General features: G+C 40.3%; 1 protein-coding gene across 1 annotated transcript in view; it reads left to right on the top strand.

The window, feature by feature from the left end:
- LOC308160418 (polyhomeotic-like protein 2) overlaps positions 1-12900 on the top strand; it is a gene marked incomplete at both ends in the record, with an annotated part of 44708 nt that extends 31808 nt beyond the window's left edge. The window contains 5 exons of the mRNA XM_080534333.1: positions 609-738; positions 3069-3177; positions 9688-9828; positions 12121-12407; positions 12746-12900. Coding sequence (XP_080390459.1) covers positions 609-738; positions 3069-3177; positions 9688-9828; positions 12121-12407; positions 12746-12900 — 822 coding nt within the window. The remainder of the gene's footprint in view (positions 1-608; positions 739-3068; positions 3178-9687; positions 9829-12120; positions 12408-12745) is intronic.
- Between the last annotated feature and the right edge of the window lie 5040 nt (positions 12901-17940).

Below are 17940 nucleotides of genomic sequence, written 5' to 3'. Positions count from 1 at the left end.
TATCTTGGAGTATAGTTGGAAAGGCCTTCTAATCAAATATGTCCAATCAAATCTCTCTCTCACACACACACACACACACACACACACACACACACACACACAGTTCGTAACCAATACTATGATACTCCACATAAAAAAGCAATTATATTGGACAGAACTGAAATGCTAGATATTCATTTCAAAGCTGATTTTACCCCTTAAAAAAACCAGAAACACAAGAACATGTGCTTAGAACTCCGCAACAGTGTTACTTCCCTCTAGTGGACAAAATGGGCCACTAATCCTCCATATGTCGCCTGTAGATTTTAAAATTGAATGATTTCATTGGTCTATAAATCATTAATGGCTGTGCACCTGAATACATGACAGACATGTGTTTTAAGGTATGTAACCTGAAGTTCATTTGGGCAAACTGTGGACATTAAAAACACATTAGAAGGGGCTCTTTAGCCTTGCTGCTACGTAGGGTCAGCTTTCAGTCAGGACCTGGTCCACACACTGCTTCACCAGGGTGCTGCCACAGCAGCTTACGTTTTGGATCATGTCATGTCATTTTCACCATCACCGGTGAAAAAACAACCTACATATCCGTCTTAACGCTCTGGCAGGTGGAACATCCGTCGTTGCTGATCGAGTACCCGAAGAAGCAGAAGCAGCACTCTTACTCCGACACAGAGAAGCCGCCCCAGAGTAACGCCTGCAACACCACCGACTCTGACATGGAACTCTCGCCCCAAGGTAAACGGCTGGCCAAGAACCACAAACCACTCAGTGGCTACCAGCTTCCTTATCCTGCCTCTGCTCAGATCTCATTTGCTCAGTGTTCAAGCTGCTGTTTGGTAGATGTTGGCAGGACTGGAGTTGCTTTTGGGTGTGCTGTTCAGTAGGGGTGCAACGGTTCAGTTGGCCCACTGTTCGGTACGGTTCGGTATTTTGGGTCACGGTTTTCGGTACGGTTCGGTTCAGAAACAAATGCTACTATTTATTTACAAACTGTTACTTTACTTTATTTTGCTTATACATAATATGGAACTTTAACATACACGTATATGTTATGTATATAATGTATATATCATTGTATATAAACAAAAAACACTTTCAAATGTCCAAAAATAAATAAACACTTTCGAAAGTAAAAGTGCACTTTAGCCTTGACAGCTGGTAGCCCGTATACAAACAGGAGGAAAACAAATTCACACTACAAAAGTAACACTTTCCACATAGCGTTCCAACATGTCATGTGTTGTATTCCAACGAGTTGCGACATCGTGGATTAATTTGTGTTTTGGTAAGTCTAACATATCTTGTTTAATTGTCAGAATATGGTGGGCTGTGGTGCTTTTGTGGAAGAAAGTGACTGCATGTCTGATCTTACCCAGGAGGCGGGACACCGGGGTTATTGCCACTGCCTTCTTGGCGGCGAGATTTACGACGTGCGCAAAGCAGCCGATCTGTGGCCCCAGTCCACCAGCTTCATGGATCGCATTTACGAAATTTGCTGCGTTGTCTGTTGTTACGGGAATTGTTATGTTTGGCCTCTCCAACTTCCACTCAGTCACTGCATTTGTTAGTTCCTCTGCCAGGTGCGCGCTGGTATGGCTTTCGTATAGTGGACGAGTTTGCAGTACTGCGCTCTTCATCTCCCAATCCGGTGACATGTAGTGGACCGTGACAGTGAGGTAACTCTCCGTTGCCCGGGAGGTCCAACCCTCCGTAGTCAGTGCAAAGCTCTGTGTTTTTGCCAAATTGTCTTCAATGCCTCTGCGCGTTGTTTGGTAAATACCGGGGATTATTTTGGTGCTGAATGATGTACGGGAGGGGACACTGTAACGGGGCTCGAGAGTTTTTATCAGATTTCGAAAACCCAAATCTCCAACCACCGAAAAGGGCTGCAAATCCTTTGCAATGAACATCCCCACTGCATTGGTTATTTTTTTGTGTTTCTCTGAAGTGGTAGTGTACGTCTGTCCGAACGCATCAGAGAGAGACTGCTGTCTGCTCACTGACGCTACCTGACTGGCTTTCCTGCTCCCAGTCAGTGTTATCGTTGAGTGGTAGCGGCGAATATGCTGGTTCATGTTAGAGGTGCAACCATTTGCATATGGCACACGCTTTAAGCAGAGCTTGCAGACAGTAATATTTCTGTCCACTGTTTTCCCCCCCTTATTGTCGTATTCAACGGGAAAAGCGAAATGACCCCACACCGCAGACTTGTAGGAATCCGGGGCTTCCTCAAACTGTTGCGGCGCTCTCAGAGCTAATTTACGAACGCAGCCAAATCGCAGCATAAACCGAAAACCGTCACGGTTCACTAGTGAATTGAGCCGTGGAACGCAAACCGTACCGTCCGTAAAAAAACCGAGAACCGTTGCACCCCTACTGTTCAGTGGCCTGTGTTTTAAGCTCACAGTGGTTTATATGGTGTGTTAAAGTGTTCCAACAGGGACCTGTTGTAAACACCTATCATGTTAGCAGGCCACACCACCTTGTTGATAGAAACGTTTATTTATATGTTGCGCCGTCATCTGCTTGTCACTCTGCATATGCCCCAAAAATTCCCCCTTTAGAGAGAACATTTATTAAATGATTTGAGGTCCAACTTCAAACAAATGACAATTTCTCAGGTTTTCTGAAACATTCATAAGCCCTTTATAAGCCATACATGAATTATTGATAAATCACCTATAAGCAATTGTATAGCCTACTATGTAAAGGGTGTTAACAGGTCTTCCATATTGCCAAAAGTGACTGAACTTTTGTGTTACCGGTACTCTTTACATGGCATATCATTTGATCATAAATGCAGTGTTAATTTTGGCAGGATATTTTACATTAGTCTTAGTCTTTAGAGGAAGATGCACATTAGTTTTAGTCACATTTAATCATTTCTATCCATCTTAGTTTTAGTTGACGAAAACTGAAAACATAGTGTAGTTTTAGTCTACAACAACTCCAAACTGCCCAAATGAACACTGCATAAAGGATATGATCAACATGAATCATCTGTGTCTGCCTTATAAAGGGGATATTACGGTTTCATGACTTGATGATATTGTGGTGTTTTGCAGAGCTGAAGGAGCAGGAGCCAACCCTGTCGTGTGAGTTGTGTGGCAGGGTGGACTTTGCCTGCAACTTCAAGAGGTCCAAGAGGTTCTGCTCCACAGTGTGTGCCAAACGGTGAGACATGGCTAAAAGAGAGGCTGAAGCTTTCAGGAATGATAAATATGAGTTCATTTTATTTTTTGCGTTAGCTAGCTCTTTGCTCCCACAAGCTTTTGTATCCCTTAAAAAACAGGATCAATGAGCTGGCTTGCTTTTTTCCCCCAAAAATATTGAAATTAGTATTTTTGAGTGTGGAAATATTTCTGACGTAGTATTTTATATAGGGCTGTCAAGAGTTAACACATTATTTTATGAGTTCCATAACGCTGTTAATTTGACCGTTGTAATGTACTGTACCATAGGAGGCATTTAAGAGAATCGGTGCAAAGTGCTGTGCAGAATCGCTGGGCTACAAATAATCTGTGGCAAGAAACCACTACCGATGATGGGATGACGGTTAGCGAATCTGCGCCAGGGTTTCCGTTAACCGGTAATTACCGGTCTTTGTCCGGTAAAATTTGTTGAAGTCCGACAAATTGAAAACTCGTCGGACATAATGTCCGGTGAAAATAATTCCCTCTAAGCACAATTTGAATACAATTCGCTAAAGTTCACATTCTGATTCCTTCTATTTTAAAAAAGACGAATATATAGGCTATGTACCGTATTTTCCGGACTATAAGTCGCACCCGAGTATAAGTCGCAGCAGGCCAAAAATGGGTCATGAAGAGGAAAAAACCACATATAAGTCGCACTGGACTATAAGTCGCATGGTTCAAGGGAACGGGCTTGGCGGAATCAGCGGGGAAAGAAGACGCTGTTGAGCTTGACTCTAGTCTGGCACTGTGAAGAGACATGAGAGGATTTGTAAGCCCAGGAAGGACATAATTCACGTTAAAACTTCTTCTGAAAGGTTAGAAATACTTAAATTATCGAGTGTAAAGCCAGGGCTAGCTAGCGCGTTGCTAACGAAGGTTAGCAAAATGGCGTCGCGGGAGCAAGCAAACAGGATGGAACAGCCTCTGAAAGGTAATAAATGACTTTAATATCGTGTATAACGTTCATAATAGCGTGTATAACGTTCATAATATAGTGCTTAATGTCCACATTGTCGAGTGTAACGACTATTTATCGTGTATAAGGCCATGACAAAGATAGCTTGGTGAAAAACGGAAGTAGTTAGGATGAAGGGCGGCCTACAAACAATGCAACATTGAACAGCCTCTGAAAGGTAATAAATGACTTTAATATCGTGTATAACGTTCATAATATCGTGTATAAGGTCCATAATATCATGTTTAATGTCCACATTGTCGTGTTTAATGTCCACATTGTCGAGTATAATGGCTATTCTATCGCGTATGTGGCGCTAGCGGAAGTAGCAAAATAGCCTCGCGGGGGTAATTTAGCAACATAGAACAGTCTCTGGAAGGAATAAATGACTTTAATATCGTTTATAACGTCCATAACATTGTGTATAAGGTCCATAACATCATGTTTAATGTCCACATTGTCGTGTTTAATGTCCACATTGTCAAGTATAATGGCTATTCTATTGTGTATGAGGCGCTAGCGGAAGTTACTCCTTGGTTCATGTCAGTCAGAGATTACCGTATGTCAGTTCATGTCAGTCAGAGATTATGAATTATTGATATATAAGTCGCACCTGACTATAAGTCGCAGGACCAGCCAAAGTATGAAAAAAACCGCGACTTATAGTCCGGAAAATACGGTATTTCTTTTATTATGATATGATTTGACACCGGCATGATGATGACTCCTAATGTGTAGGCTGGCCTATGCGAAACAGCGGTTGTTTCCGGTGTGCGCTATAACTCGTGCACAATCGAGTCGAGGCAGAGAGGAGGATAGCGATGTTTCTCTCTGTGATAGTGTGATTATGCAAGCCTTTTCTGAAAGGGATGAGAACCCGATTGTTTCAGCTTCTCCCAGGGAGAAAGTGGTAGAGTTACCATCCTCCCCGAGTCCTACCATACCATCCGCTGACAGCCTATCTCTCCCTGTAACCGGCGAGCGATTGCGTGTCGCTCAAGTAGCTGATCAGTCATTAAACAAATGTTTTTTACATGCAGCTAGTGAGGAATCTGAAATAGGGGGCAACGTAGTTTATTTCCTTAACGATGGGATATTAATGCGTAAATGGTCTCCTCCTAATGCAAATGGTTGTGAGTGGAATACTGTAAAACAAGTGGTTGTGCCTGTGGGTTATAGACAACAGGTGTTATCTGTAGCACATGAGAGCCAGTGGTCAGGACATTTAGGTATAACTAAAACTTATCAGCTGATATTGAAACATTTCTTTTGGCCCGGACTGAAGGCGGATGTTGCCAAGCACTGCCGCTGTTGCCATACTTGTCAGATGGCGGGTAAGCCTAATCAATCCATTCCACCCGCACCATTGCATCCCATTCCTGCTATAGGGGAGCCATTTGAACGTGTAATAATTGATTGTGTTGGACCTTTGCCTAGGACTAAAAGTGGAAGTCAGTATTTGCTCACTTATGTGCGCTGCTACTCGTTTTCCCGAAGCTGTTCCGTTGCGTAACATATCAGCCAGCTCAGTGGTGAAAGCTTTAACAAAGTTTTTTTCCACATTCGGTCTTCCTCTTGTTATACAATCTGACCAGGGCACTAACTTTCAGTCTAAGCTTTTCAAACAAGCCCCAAGAACGTTAGGGGTACGATGTCACGCCAGAAGCCTACATGCTTGCACTGTTCAATAAAATGTTATACATCTCAGTGTTTCCTCCAGGAATTTGTACAATGGTGGCGGATGTCCGTGACCGCGCGCGCGAATTTTTTTCACGTGCACGCGCATTATTTTATTTTTTATTTTTTTCTAATCACAGCCAAAACTAGAGGATGGCCAAAAAAAATAAAATATGAATATACAGAATATAAACTTGTGACTGACAGTCACATACACACACACAAAGATCATCAGCTATAATATAATACGAAGTAGGCCTACATGAGCACAAAAGCGGCTAACGTTACTGATTAACTGTTTACTGTAGTGCAGAGAGATGGTAGTCGTAGGCGGCGTATCAAATGACAAAGCTAAACGTTTAATGAAGGACATGAACGATTGTCAACAACACACTCAAGCAGTAAATAGAACAGTCTAAACTACTTGGGTACTACGGACGGAACAATAGTCTCAACCTATAGTTCCGTGCGTGAATTATGTCAACCCACCACATTACAGAAGTAAAATCACAGTCAGATGGAGCATTCGGTAAACAGCTGAGTATCAGCTGAGTTAAAGAAAACAAACTCTTACCTTTGATGAGACCCACATGAGCCCTGTTTTCCCGTACTTCTCCCGTGTGTCTCTTATTGTCCAAATGTTCCCTGAATTTTAGCTGCATGTTTTTCCAGCATGTAATTCCGTTGTCAATAAAAAAATCGTCTCCCCTTCTTTTCCCCTTGACAATACTGTGTCGTTGCTAAAGTGACGGCACATAAGAATCGTTTTTGGACTTGCTAATGTCTGCTAACGTAGCACTTGAAACTGGCGCCGTTCTCTGGACTGCAGCTGCTCCCGCGTTAGCATTAGCATCCATCTTTTCTTCTCCCTTCTCACCGTCACGAGCTCAAATGACACTTGTCGGCCGATCTAACTCTTAACACTCACTTACAGGACTTCTGACACCATGTTGTGTTATTCTATTAAACATACACGTGAGTCCTTCTGTATTTCAATGTACCGTATTTTCCGGACTATAAGTCGCGGTTTTTTTCATACTTTGGCTGGTCCTGCGACTTATAGTCAGGTGCGACTTATATATCAATAATTCATAATCTCTGACTGACATGAACTGACATACGGTAATCTCTGACTGACATGAACCAAGGAGTAACTTCCGCTAGCGCCTCATACACGATAGAATAGCCATTATACTTGACAATGTGGACATTAAACACGACAATGTGGACATTAAACATGATGTTATGGACCTTATACACAATGTTATGGACGTTATAAACGATATTAAAGTCATTTATTCCTTCCAGAGACTGTTCTATGTTGCTAAATTACCCCCGCGAGGCTATTTTGCTACTTCCGCTAGCGCCACATACGCGATAGAATAGCCATTATACTCGACAATGTGGACATTAAACACGACAATGTGGACATTAAACATGATATTATGGACCTTATACACGATATTATGAACGTTATACACAATATTAAAGTCATTTATTACCTTTCAGAGGCTGTTCAATGTTGCATTGTTTGTAGGCCGCCCTTCATCCTAACTACTTCCGTTTTTCACCAAGCTATCTTTGTCATGGCCTTATACACGATAAATAGTCGTTACACTCGACAATGTGGACATTAAGCACTATATTATGAACGTTATACACGCTATTATGAACGTTATACACGATATTAAAGTCATTTATTACCTTTCAGAGGCTGTTCCATCCTGTTTGCTTGCTCCCGCGACGCCATTTTGCTAACCTTCGTTAGCAACGCGCTAGCTAGCCCTGGCTTTACACTCGATAATTTAAGTATTTCTAACCTTTCAGAAGAAGTTTTAACGTGAATTATGTCCTTCCTGGGCTTACAAATCCTCTCATGTCTCTTCACAGTGCCAGACTAGAGTCAAGCTCAACAGGGTCTTCTTTCCCCGCTGATTCCGCCAAGCCCGTTCCCTTGAACCATGCGACTTATAGTCCAGTGCGACTTATATGTGTTTTTTTCCTCTTCATGACCCATTTTTGGCCTGCTGCGACTTATACTCGGGTGCGACTTATAGTCCGAAAAATACGGTAAGTGTCTTTATTTTAACTCGCTCTGTAAGCTCTACAATACCGGTCTCTTGTTGTCTCGTCGTAACCTGCCCACCTGACCTGGGGGGTATTCCATTAACGTCGCTAAAGGAAAATCCTGGCTTATTTTTGATAACTCTCGCGAGACCTATCAGAATATGCCTGGATATTTTTAAGAACTCTCGCGAGATTTATCAGACTAAACCTGGATTTTCCCTTTAGCGATGTTGATGGAATACCCCCCTGATGTCACTACAGTGGCCTGTACACAATAACAATAATACCACAGTTCACATTTAGACCAATCAGGAGCCCTTGTGTCACGTCGTCAACTGAATGTCATTAATCTGATTTTGGATCAGCGGTTAGAGAGAGATGGGCGTGGATTTAGGTGCACTTTTAGTCAACATCCATTATAGCGCTGATCTAGGATCAGATATATTTTAATCAGCTAAAATGTTCAGATGTTTTATTATTTTTTATTTTATTTTTTTTCTTCTTTTTTTTTGAGATTTTTTTGTGGACTGAATCAATTTGTGGCGGAGGAAATTCATTCGTGGCGGCCCGCCACCAATAAATGCATGTAGAGGAAACACTGCAGACATTGTGGTATTTCTTTATATACGTATCCCAGCAGTTATGTTCTCCTCATTGTCATACTCCCGAGTCCGATTAAGTATGATTTGACAGGCAGCTAAACGAAATGTCTTCCCAACCAGCGAGACCTGGTTATAGAAATGACGTTGTTTTATTGATTAAAAAAGGGTAAAACTGGAAAGAGAAAATAGAAAACTCACATTAATCCCAAACAATTTAACAAACTTCAGTTAACGTAATGTGGAGTCCGTTCATTGATCGATGCTGTCTGTTCAGTTCCCAGTGAGGCGCCCGTTCAGCGCTGGACATAATGGCATAGCGCGCATGCGAATCATGTTATATTATTATATATTATATAGCTCGCATCTAATCGTATCGGATGAGAAATAGACATTAAATGGCATATATAGGCCGCTACACAACAGTAATCACCGCGACAAACAGCTATATTATATTTTAATATGATGACCGTAATATCTCACGTTTGTCCGGTAAATCGGAATCTTCCCGGACACGATGTCCGGCGGCAATTTTTTCTAACGGAAACCCTGATCTGCGCAGTGCCTTACTCTGACCGATCTCATTGCTGAAAAGAATAAATAAATAACAGTAAAAAATAAATGAAATAAAAAACAGTACGGTAATTCTGTTCTATTTAAATGTCTTGGATAAAGGCCTAGTTCTTGTTACAGGCTGAAGTGATGGGACAGCTAGTCAAGTTTCTCTAGTTAGTCAGTCAGAAACATGGAGGAGTTTGTGTTGTTGTAGCTCTCAGCTGAGAAGGTCCCTGCAGCCCATCCTTGTTGTATACAGTAGCATGTTGACATTGATATAGGAGAGTAGATAAATGAATACTCACATGCATTTAATTTAATCTGTTCTGTTAGTACAGAGACTTGTATTACACCTGGCTGAATTGTTATTGGCTGAGAAGATGCAGATAAACACACCGTGTTAGTATTTTCTCATTTTATATGACATGTACACCCCAGAAATTGCTAATAATGTGTGATTAATCACAGCCAAACATGCAATTAACTAGATATTTATTTAATGTTTGACATTTCTACACTCTTGAGTAAATGATTGTGAAATTGCAATGCATGCTCCAACTACCTGACAACAGAAAGTGCTCATTGACACATTGTTTATTTTCCTTCTTTGTTTTCTCCTTCTTTACTTGGGCAGGTACAATGTGGGCTGCACCAAACGAGTGGGCCTCTTTCCAAATCGAACTACCCTGGAGAAACTGAAGAAGCAGAGGGCGTCCAACGGAAACCACCAGAACAGTAGTCCGGAGGCCAAAAAACAGGTGAAAGCAGAGTTCAAGTAACATCACAGACCCAAAAAAATATTTTCATTCAACAGCCTGAGGGAGAATGCCCTGTGCTTCTACAACATTTTGGTATTAGCGCCAGTGTTGTTCGCTTAGATGTCTAGCTATAATTAGTCCCAAACACATATTCCAAAACAACACCAACTACAAAGTAGGGATGGACGGTTTTTCGGTTAAACCGAAAACCGGGGTTTCTAAAATTAGAAACGGTTTTTTATCAAAACCGTCTGAAACCGGATTTTTTTTTTTTTATTATTATTTTTTTTTTAGAAGAATAAAATAGAATAAGAATAAAACTGGAACATGTCACATGTTTGTCGTGTGTGAAAATAAAAATGATACAGTCTGAATCTGCCGCACAATGAGTGAGAGGTTTGGTCAGTTGTGAAGAATAACTGAGGATTAATATCTAATTGGGATTATATTTAAGGGTAACGAATCACTCTATGGGAAAGATAGTTGCCTTCAGTTATTGGTAGATAGGAAAGGTTTTTTACAATTACTCGCTTACATTTAATAAGATCATTTTCGCTGCTCTCTGTAAAGCGCATTGGGTCACTTTTGTGAGAAATGCGCTATCGAAATAAAATGTGATTTGATTTGATATCAATCAATCAAACTTTATTTATGTTCTATAGCACAAATCATGCATTGAATGTAACTCCAAGTGCAGTATTTACTAAACCACAATATAATAAAACAAGAGCTATACGGATCAAGAGTGTACTTTGTGCACAGCGCCACTGTGTGTCACAAGTTCACCTTCAGAGCGGGTGTTCAGCGCAGCAGGCAAAATTGTAAGTCCGTTCCGAGCGCAGCTGAATCCTGAAAAGGTGAACATGCTCGTGTTTCTTGCGAAGAACCTCGATTAACGGACTATTTAATAGCTTTTATGCTCATTTTTTGTTACTGCCAGTTTTTGTTATTTAGTTATTAGCCATAGGTTGTGAATTAGAATTAGAATGAATGTGATCAGTGATATCTTTGCACAATTGTTTTACCTGCTTGCACTCAATTTGCACTCGTTTGTATTTATATTTATAGATGTTTTTGTTTACGTTTTCTATTCTATTGTATATTCTATGTTGTTCAAAGAATAAAACTGGAACATGTCACATGTTTGTCGTGTGTGAAAATAACAATGATACAGTCTGAATCTGCCGCGCAATGAGTGAGAGGTTTGGTCAGTTGTGAAGAATAACTGAGGATTAATATCTAATTGGGATTATATTTAAGGGTAACGAATCACTCTATGGGAAAGATAGTTGCCTTCAGTTATTGGTAGATAGGAAAGGTTTTTTACAATTACTCGCTTACATTTAATAAGATAATTTTCGCTGCTCTCTGTAAAGCGCATTGGGTCACTTTTGTGAGAAATGCGCTATCGAAATAAAATGTGATTTGATTTGATATCAATCAATCAATCAAACTTTATTTATGTTCTATAGCACAAATCATGCATTGAATGTAACTCCAAGTGCAGTATTTACTAAACCACAATATAATAAAACAAGAGCTATACGGATCAAGAGTGTTTGTGCACAGCGCCACTGTGTGTGAAGGCGCTACTGAAAGTGATGACAGAACGCATGTCTCAGAAGATACGCGGTCACTTAGTGACGCAAAGGTAGTTCTGTATTTATCTCTATCTGTATTAGTACATTTATTTTGAAAGCTCTATTTTGACAGCTCTACCATGGGCACTTTTATTTTGATGGGGCATTCTTTGTTGATTGACTTACGACAGTTCAGGACGAGTCAGTCTCGCGGCATGTGGTTTTTATGAAAAGCTTTAAGTATGTTCACTGCATAATTCTAAGTCTAATATTTCAGTGATTATTGAGTAGTATTCAAATATTTAAATACATTGAGCAGCAGCTGAAACTTTGTCTAAGAACCAAGATATTGAGAAAGCAGTTCATTCAATGAAGACGCTGTTCCAAGAGATGATCTTCCGTGCAGGCGTGCACCCTGGATCAGCGGAGCTGGTGTGTTAAGTGTTCATGTGTTTTCATGTATGGTGTAGCTTACAAAAGTCTGCCTTTCCACTTATATTTGTGAAACTAAGTAGCCTAAATATGTTGCGACTGTGCTTACGGTGTTTTAATGGTGTTCGACATGAGTGTATTGTAGCAGTAGGGCTCAATTATTTGAAATTGGCACTTTATTTTTTATTTTTTTACCTTTTCGGTTAACCGGAAAACCGCGGTTTTAGTCTTTGACGGTTTTTCGGTTTCAAGAATTGGAAACCGTCCATCCCTACTACAAAGCTAACTTCTTGTGTGATTTCAGACTTCCACTGCTGCCCAACAACCTGTAGGTGGCTCTGTGTCGTCTGCCCGCCCCAACTCCTACCCTAGGCAGGGTGAGTCCAGCCACTGTTCAGAGATGTCCAACTACGAGGGTCCTCCGTCTCCCCTGTCTGCTGCCAGCTCTGGAGCCTTGGGGCTGCAGACAGGCAGAGGGCCGGAGCATCGCGAGGTGCCCCTCTTCTCCCAGCACCACTTCCTGCCCAGTGACCCCGCCAAGTGGAATGTGGAGGACGTGTACGAGTTCATCGGCTCCCTCCCAGGTGTGCACTCCCACATTTAAAGAGATGGGGGGGGACTCTCTTAAGAGCAATTCTAAAAGGGATTCAATGTTTAGCCTCTTCTGTTTCCACTGCATGTGAATAAGGCTTTACAATTTTAGCCCAAAGGGCCAGTGGTTTGGTTAAATTAAATGAAGATTAAAAAACAAATGCACCTTTTAATATGTACAAATAAATAATATTTTTCTTTCTTTTTATAAATAGGGACTTAAAACTTCACTCAAATGACATATTATTGACACAGGTGATATTTGAGAGACTTTACTGATAGGTTTGTGGTTTTACGATGTGTTACGAGTGGTCTTTGTTTCGGTCCTCAGGTTGCCTGGAGATCGCTGAGGAGTTCCGCCTGCAGGAGATCGACGGGCAGGCCCTGCTGCTGCTCAAGGAGGACCACCTCATGGCCACCATGAACATCAAACTAGGGCCTGCACTCAAGATCTATGCTCAGATCAGTATGCTCAAAGACTCCTAGCCCCCCACTCCTCCTGGAGCCACTCCATTCTGTAGAAGAGGACCCAGGTGCTCAGGAGGTGGTCCAACAGTGACCTCTCCTACTCCTAGGTCCTAAGTCCAATGTTGTGTTGGGTTCTGAAGTGGTAGAGATGGGAGATGAACAAAGGGTGGCGCCACTAAAAAGATGGTTTTCTATTGGATATCAGCAGCGCTGAGCTTGTACTGTACCAGGCAGGAGACTTTAGCTGTTCTGTGAGTTGGACTGTGGATGTTAGCAGTATGTAGCCTCACCCTGGCACACCCAAGTGGACAATGAGGTGTGTCACACAAGATCAGGAATGCCTTTTACTGGTAGTTGTCAGTTTTTTATACAAATTTAAGTTTAGTTGCATTTGGATAACTTCCATGGTGACGTTTTTTTGTTTGTTTCTTGAGTAGAACCTTTGGTATCAACACAAAATGGTTCAGATGACCGATGAAGCTGTATAATTGGAAGACCTGGGTTCAAATAGTTTTTTTTTTTTTTTAAACAAGTTTAAATACTTAGCTGTGCTTGATTGGTTCCATTTTGCCAGGCATACTCAATGGAATTGTCCCAGAATGTCAAACTGCCCATCTGGTACTGGGACAGGTCTGATATTGGTGCTGTATTTTATGAGACGAAGCAACCTATACTTATCATACCTATGATTTGTTTTAGTATCAGTTTGAACACAATTTATTTTATGGTGCTAGCGTTTCATGCCTTGTGTGGGGTGATACTTTGTGAAGTTATATTATACCAATATCTTGTCTTTTCAACAAAAACAAGAGTGCCCCTTTACTGAAGTAATTGTAATCGATTCAACAGAATGCTGAAACAAATATACTCAACAAGTGAATTATTAATCTGTTATCATTGTCTCTGGATTTCGTTCCAATCCAGATTTGGAAATTGTTTTTGTAAGGAAGGGGTATAGTTACCTGTACTTTTTGAAAATCACACTGACAGTGAATACTTGCCATTGTGTTAACTTCTTCAATATGTGCCTAGTTTACAATCAATGTTTTCATTATCTTAAACAAAAGTATTGTGTCTTTGCTGATGGAGAGGTGCCAAGCCATGGTCATGTTTAGTTTTTTTAAAACTGTCCTCCACAATTAGTGTCCCTGGCTTTTAATTAGTAGTAATGAAACATTTATTTACATTGATCAATTCTGCATATATAAGTGGGAAATATGTATTGACCAGCGATTGGTAGGAAAACAATGAGGGAACAGTGGGTGATAACATTTAAATTAATAATATTTTCTGTGTGTTATTTACCGTACCACTTTACAATTGGGATCAGCCTCCTTTTAACATCAATGTAAAGTGATGCTACAGGATTTTTGTATATTTCCAGCTACTAGTTGTAAAATGAGCGCTCAATCAAAATCCCAATAGAATGAAATATGTAAATAAATTACATGATTTGAGATATAATGCAAGACACTACCATGAGCAAAATATTTATTTATTTTTTGCAATGGTTTGTTGGCCTGAAGCTGAGGACTGTGGTCTAATGAGAAGTGATTAACATTATATCATGAAACATATAATCAAGTTTAGATAAAGACATTTTATTAATCCTGTAGCATCTTTTTAATTAAGTTAAGTAACAGTTCAACACAATCAATTTGGATTTTTGTTTACTGACTAAAATCACCCTACTCTTACTTTCTTAAGTTATGAAATAGCTTTTTAGTCATCAGCAAGAAACATCTGTCGTTTGTTTACTTTATTGAGGCCAGTACTGTCTTAATCTGTTAGTCAAACCAAAGTGTCATCTGTGTGTGATGTTCATACCCTACAGTATCTAATGATGTTAAACTCTCTTCTGGTTCTAAAGTTACTGCTGGAATATTTGTATTTCTGATACTACTTCTGGGGTACCACATTTTTCTACTTAAAAAGAAAATGTAAATGTTAAGTGTGTGATTGTATTTGTCTGAAGTGTGACTTCCAGCCATGTTGCCATTCCTTATACTGTGTTTAATTGTGCCTATAGTATGCCTTCTGCAAGCCAAATAATATTATCCTGCAAGGAGAGAGTAATTAGTAAAGAATGGCTCAGGTTTATATAAAAATTAAAAATAAAGTAAGTACAAGGTAAGGTACAGTCAATGTGAGCTTTGAGAAGGCCCTCCTAACTCTTAACTCATTGACTGCCAAAGACGCCAATTGGCGTCTTATAGAATAGTAACGTTGACTGCCAAAGACTCTTATAGATTTTTTTGATTTTTTTTCGCGGGGATCGCGTTATTGACATGTTCTACACCTAGCGAGTGAATTTCAGACTTGGGTGTAATGTATTTCGGTCCCAGATGGGGGCAGTAGTTCGATAAAAGCCTGGAGATGGAAGTGGCTTGCTGTGGGTTGTAGTAATGGCGAAACGGATCAGGGTATGTGCCAAACGCGGCATCGCGGCCATCGCGCGACTCTTCAAACAGTTCAGAGTCGGATGATACAGAAAAAGTGCAGCAAAAAAAATAATAATAATAAGTTCTGCAGAAAAAGCTCGTTTTCTCTGTTTATTGGTCACAATCAGGTGTTTTTGCTGAAACCACCCTATGTTCTACGGCCGATTTCTAAACACTCAAAGAGGCTAGAAACAAACTTTCTTTTTCTGATGAAAGAAGAGAGTCTTAAGTTTTGGTAGATATGTTCAATGTTTATGTCGTCCGAAAAGTCAATATTTGGTGGGTCTTCAAAGTTCAGCGAAAATGCCCCAAAAGTCTGGCAGTGTGGAGCTCTCCGCTCTGAACATGGCTGGCAGTCAAAGAGAGCACATAGGTTGGATGAGTAGGAAATATTGACTTACTTACTTGGTCCTCTGCGTTCCTTGAGGAACATAAGGCTGCAGGAAAATATTTACAAGTCATCAATCAAATACCAAAACTACTCATAACGTTAGAGGCTCTACACAACATCAGGGCTTAAAGTTCTCCGGCACGGTGCCCGATTTCCGGCGCGGGGGAATTTTGAGCATTTTTTTTTAATCACATGCTATTTGTTTACATCGTAATTTAAAGTCATCTTCAGCAAAGAGACAGTTCCGCCTACCAATGGTATCACATTGCTCAAGCCAACCAACGACTTCTAGCCAATCGGAGGCAGAGTAGTGGGGCGGGCCTTAAGAAGTTTGAATGAGTGTAATGTTAGCTTGTAGAGGCGTTCGCTTTTAGCAGTTCGCTATCTAGCTAACTTTAGTAAGAGTCTATTAAAATGGAAGCCAAGTTTATTAAACCTGGCGAAGACACAGCTATACTAGAACGAAGAGTAAGGAATAAATGGCGCTGGGCATGGATAGAGAGTAGTGACGGGAAGCCTTATGGGACGTGGTGCCTCAAACTGAGGGAGCCGGGTGCTTGTTTCTGTACGCCGTGCTCAAAGAAACTCGTCTACGGCAGTATAGTGTATATATATATATATATATATATATATATATATATATATATATATATATATATATATATATATATATATTATAGTAGGCCTATATATATATATACGTACGTATATTCATCTTTGACTTTGACGTAAGCACATTTTTCTAAACCGTCGTAAGCATCATTTATAAAACGAGCTGAGATGATTTCAACTTGCGTACGTGCTTCCTTCTATAAATACCAAACATACTTGTAATTGAACGCAGGTGAATGAGGTTTGTATTAACGCCCTGTGATAGCGGCTGAATGAAGCCAAGTGCTATAATATAATACAGACAGTACATAATATATAATAATATAATTATTATATATTAGGCTATGTACTGTCTGTATTATATTATATTATAGCACTTGGCTTCATTCAGTCGCTATCACAGGGCGTTAATACTATATTATAGGGTAGGCGTGTGTCTGGAAGCGGGAGAGGGCAGTAATACCACGTTCATTGATAAAATGACATAAGGGATGGAAAGGGGGGATGGCAGTTTTAGACGGGGGATGATTTGGACTGTTTTTATTTCAGGGGGGGTGCCATTCCCCCTCATCCCGACTCAACTCGAAATCCAGTATCATTTAGCGGGTGGCCAGGCAAGGTCCGTTCTGGAGCGCGTATATATAGGCATGTTGAAGAGAGATAGACAGCTCCGGAGGGATATAAAGAAAGACTGAAATACAATCATAAACATTAGTTCCCTTTCAATCTTGAATTAAACTCGTTTTCTCGGCTGATAACAACATCGTTAATTTTATTACGAGCCACTTGCATGAATGACAGTAGGCAGAGCGTCTCACATGGCTGTAATAACTGCATAACCGTAGGTGATTTGCGTATGCAAGTCAAAAACACGACGTAGAGATTTGATCGTTTCCACGTTCAAATCGACTCACGTTGAAATTGTATAAATCACTACGTTGACGTGGATTTCTGAGTACGACACGGTCAACATTTAATCTAAGCACGTTCTATAAATGAGGCCCATGGCCTTGCCCCGGAATTTAAAAAACGGCTGTGTGAAAAGCTTAAAAAAGCAACGTTTTCAATGAATATCGACGAAGCTACTAATCTTAACATGGACAAAATCCTCAATGTCCTTGTTCGATTTTTTGATGATGATCTGGCCAAAGTAACAACACAACACCTAGCCAGCAGGAAAGTAAACATCGCCAACTCGTCAGCCCTCATGCAGGAGCTCAAAGATATCCTGGAATCCAATGGTCTTGACTGGTCACTAGTCATCAGTATTCTACTTGATGTAGATCTATTGTTATAGTGATAGTGGCTTAATAAGTGATGCAATCAGTTTGGCCTTAAGTGATTTAATCAGTTTGTTCTTTTAAAGACATCTATATGATTTTATTTTGTATTGAGTATAAAACAGTATTAATGCATTTTAACATTGAGACATATATTTTGTATTGACTATAAAATAGTATTAATGCATTTAAACATTGAGACAAGAAGCTGTCTTCTGTACCCGCTCTCCCAATATCTCAAACTGTGACCCCCCTCCCCAAGAAAAAGTTTCAGGCACAGGATTTTTTCCCACTTTAAGCCATGCAACATACAGTATTTGAATGTCATAGTAGG

This window comes from Nansenia antarctica (genome assembly GCF_963989245.1).
Source record: "Nansenia antarctica genome assembly, chromosome: 6".
Classification (NCBI taxonomy): Eukaryota; Metazoa; Chordata; class Actinopteri; order Argentiniformes; family Microstomatidae; genus Nansenia; species Nansenia antarctica.
This window is presented reverse-complemented; position numbering and strand designations above follow the sequence as displayed.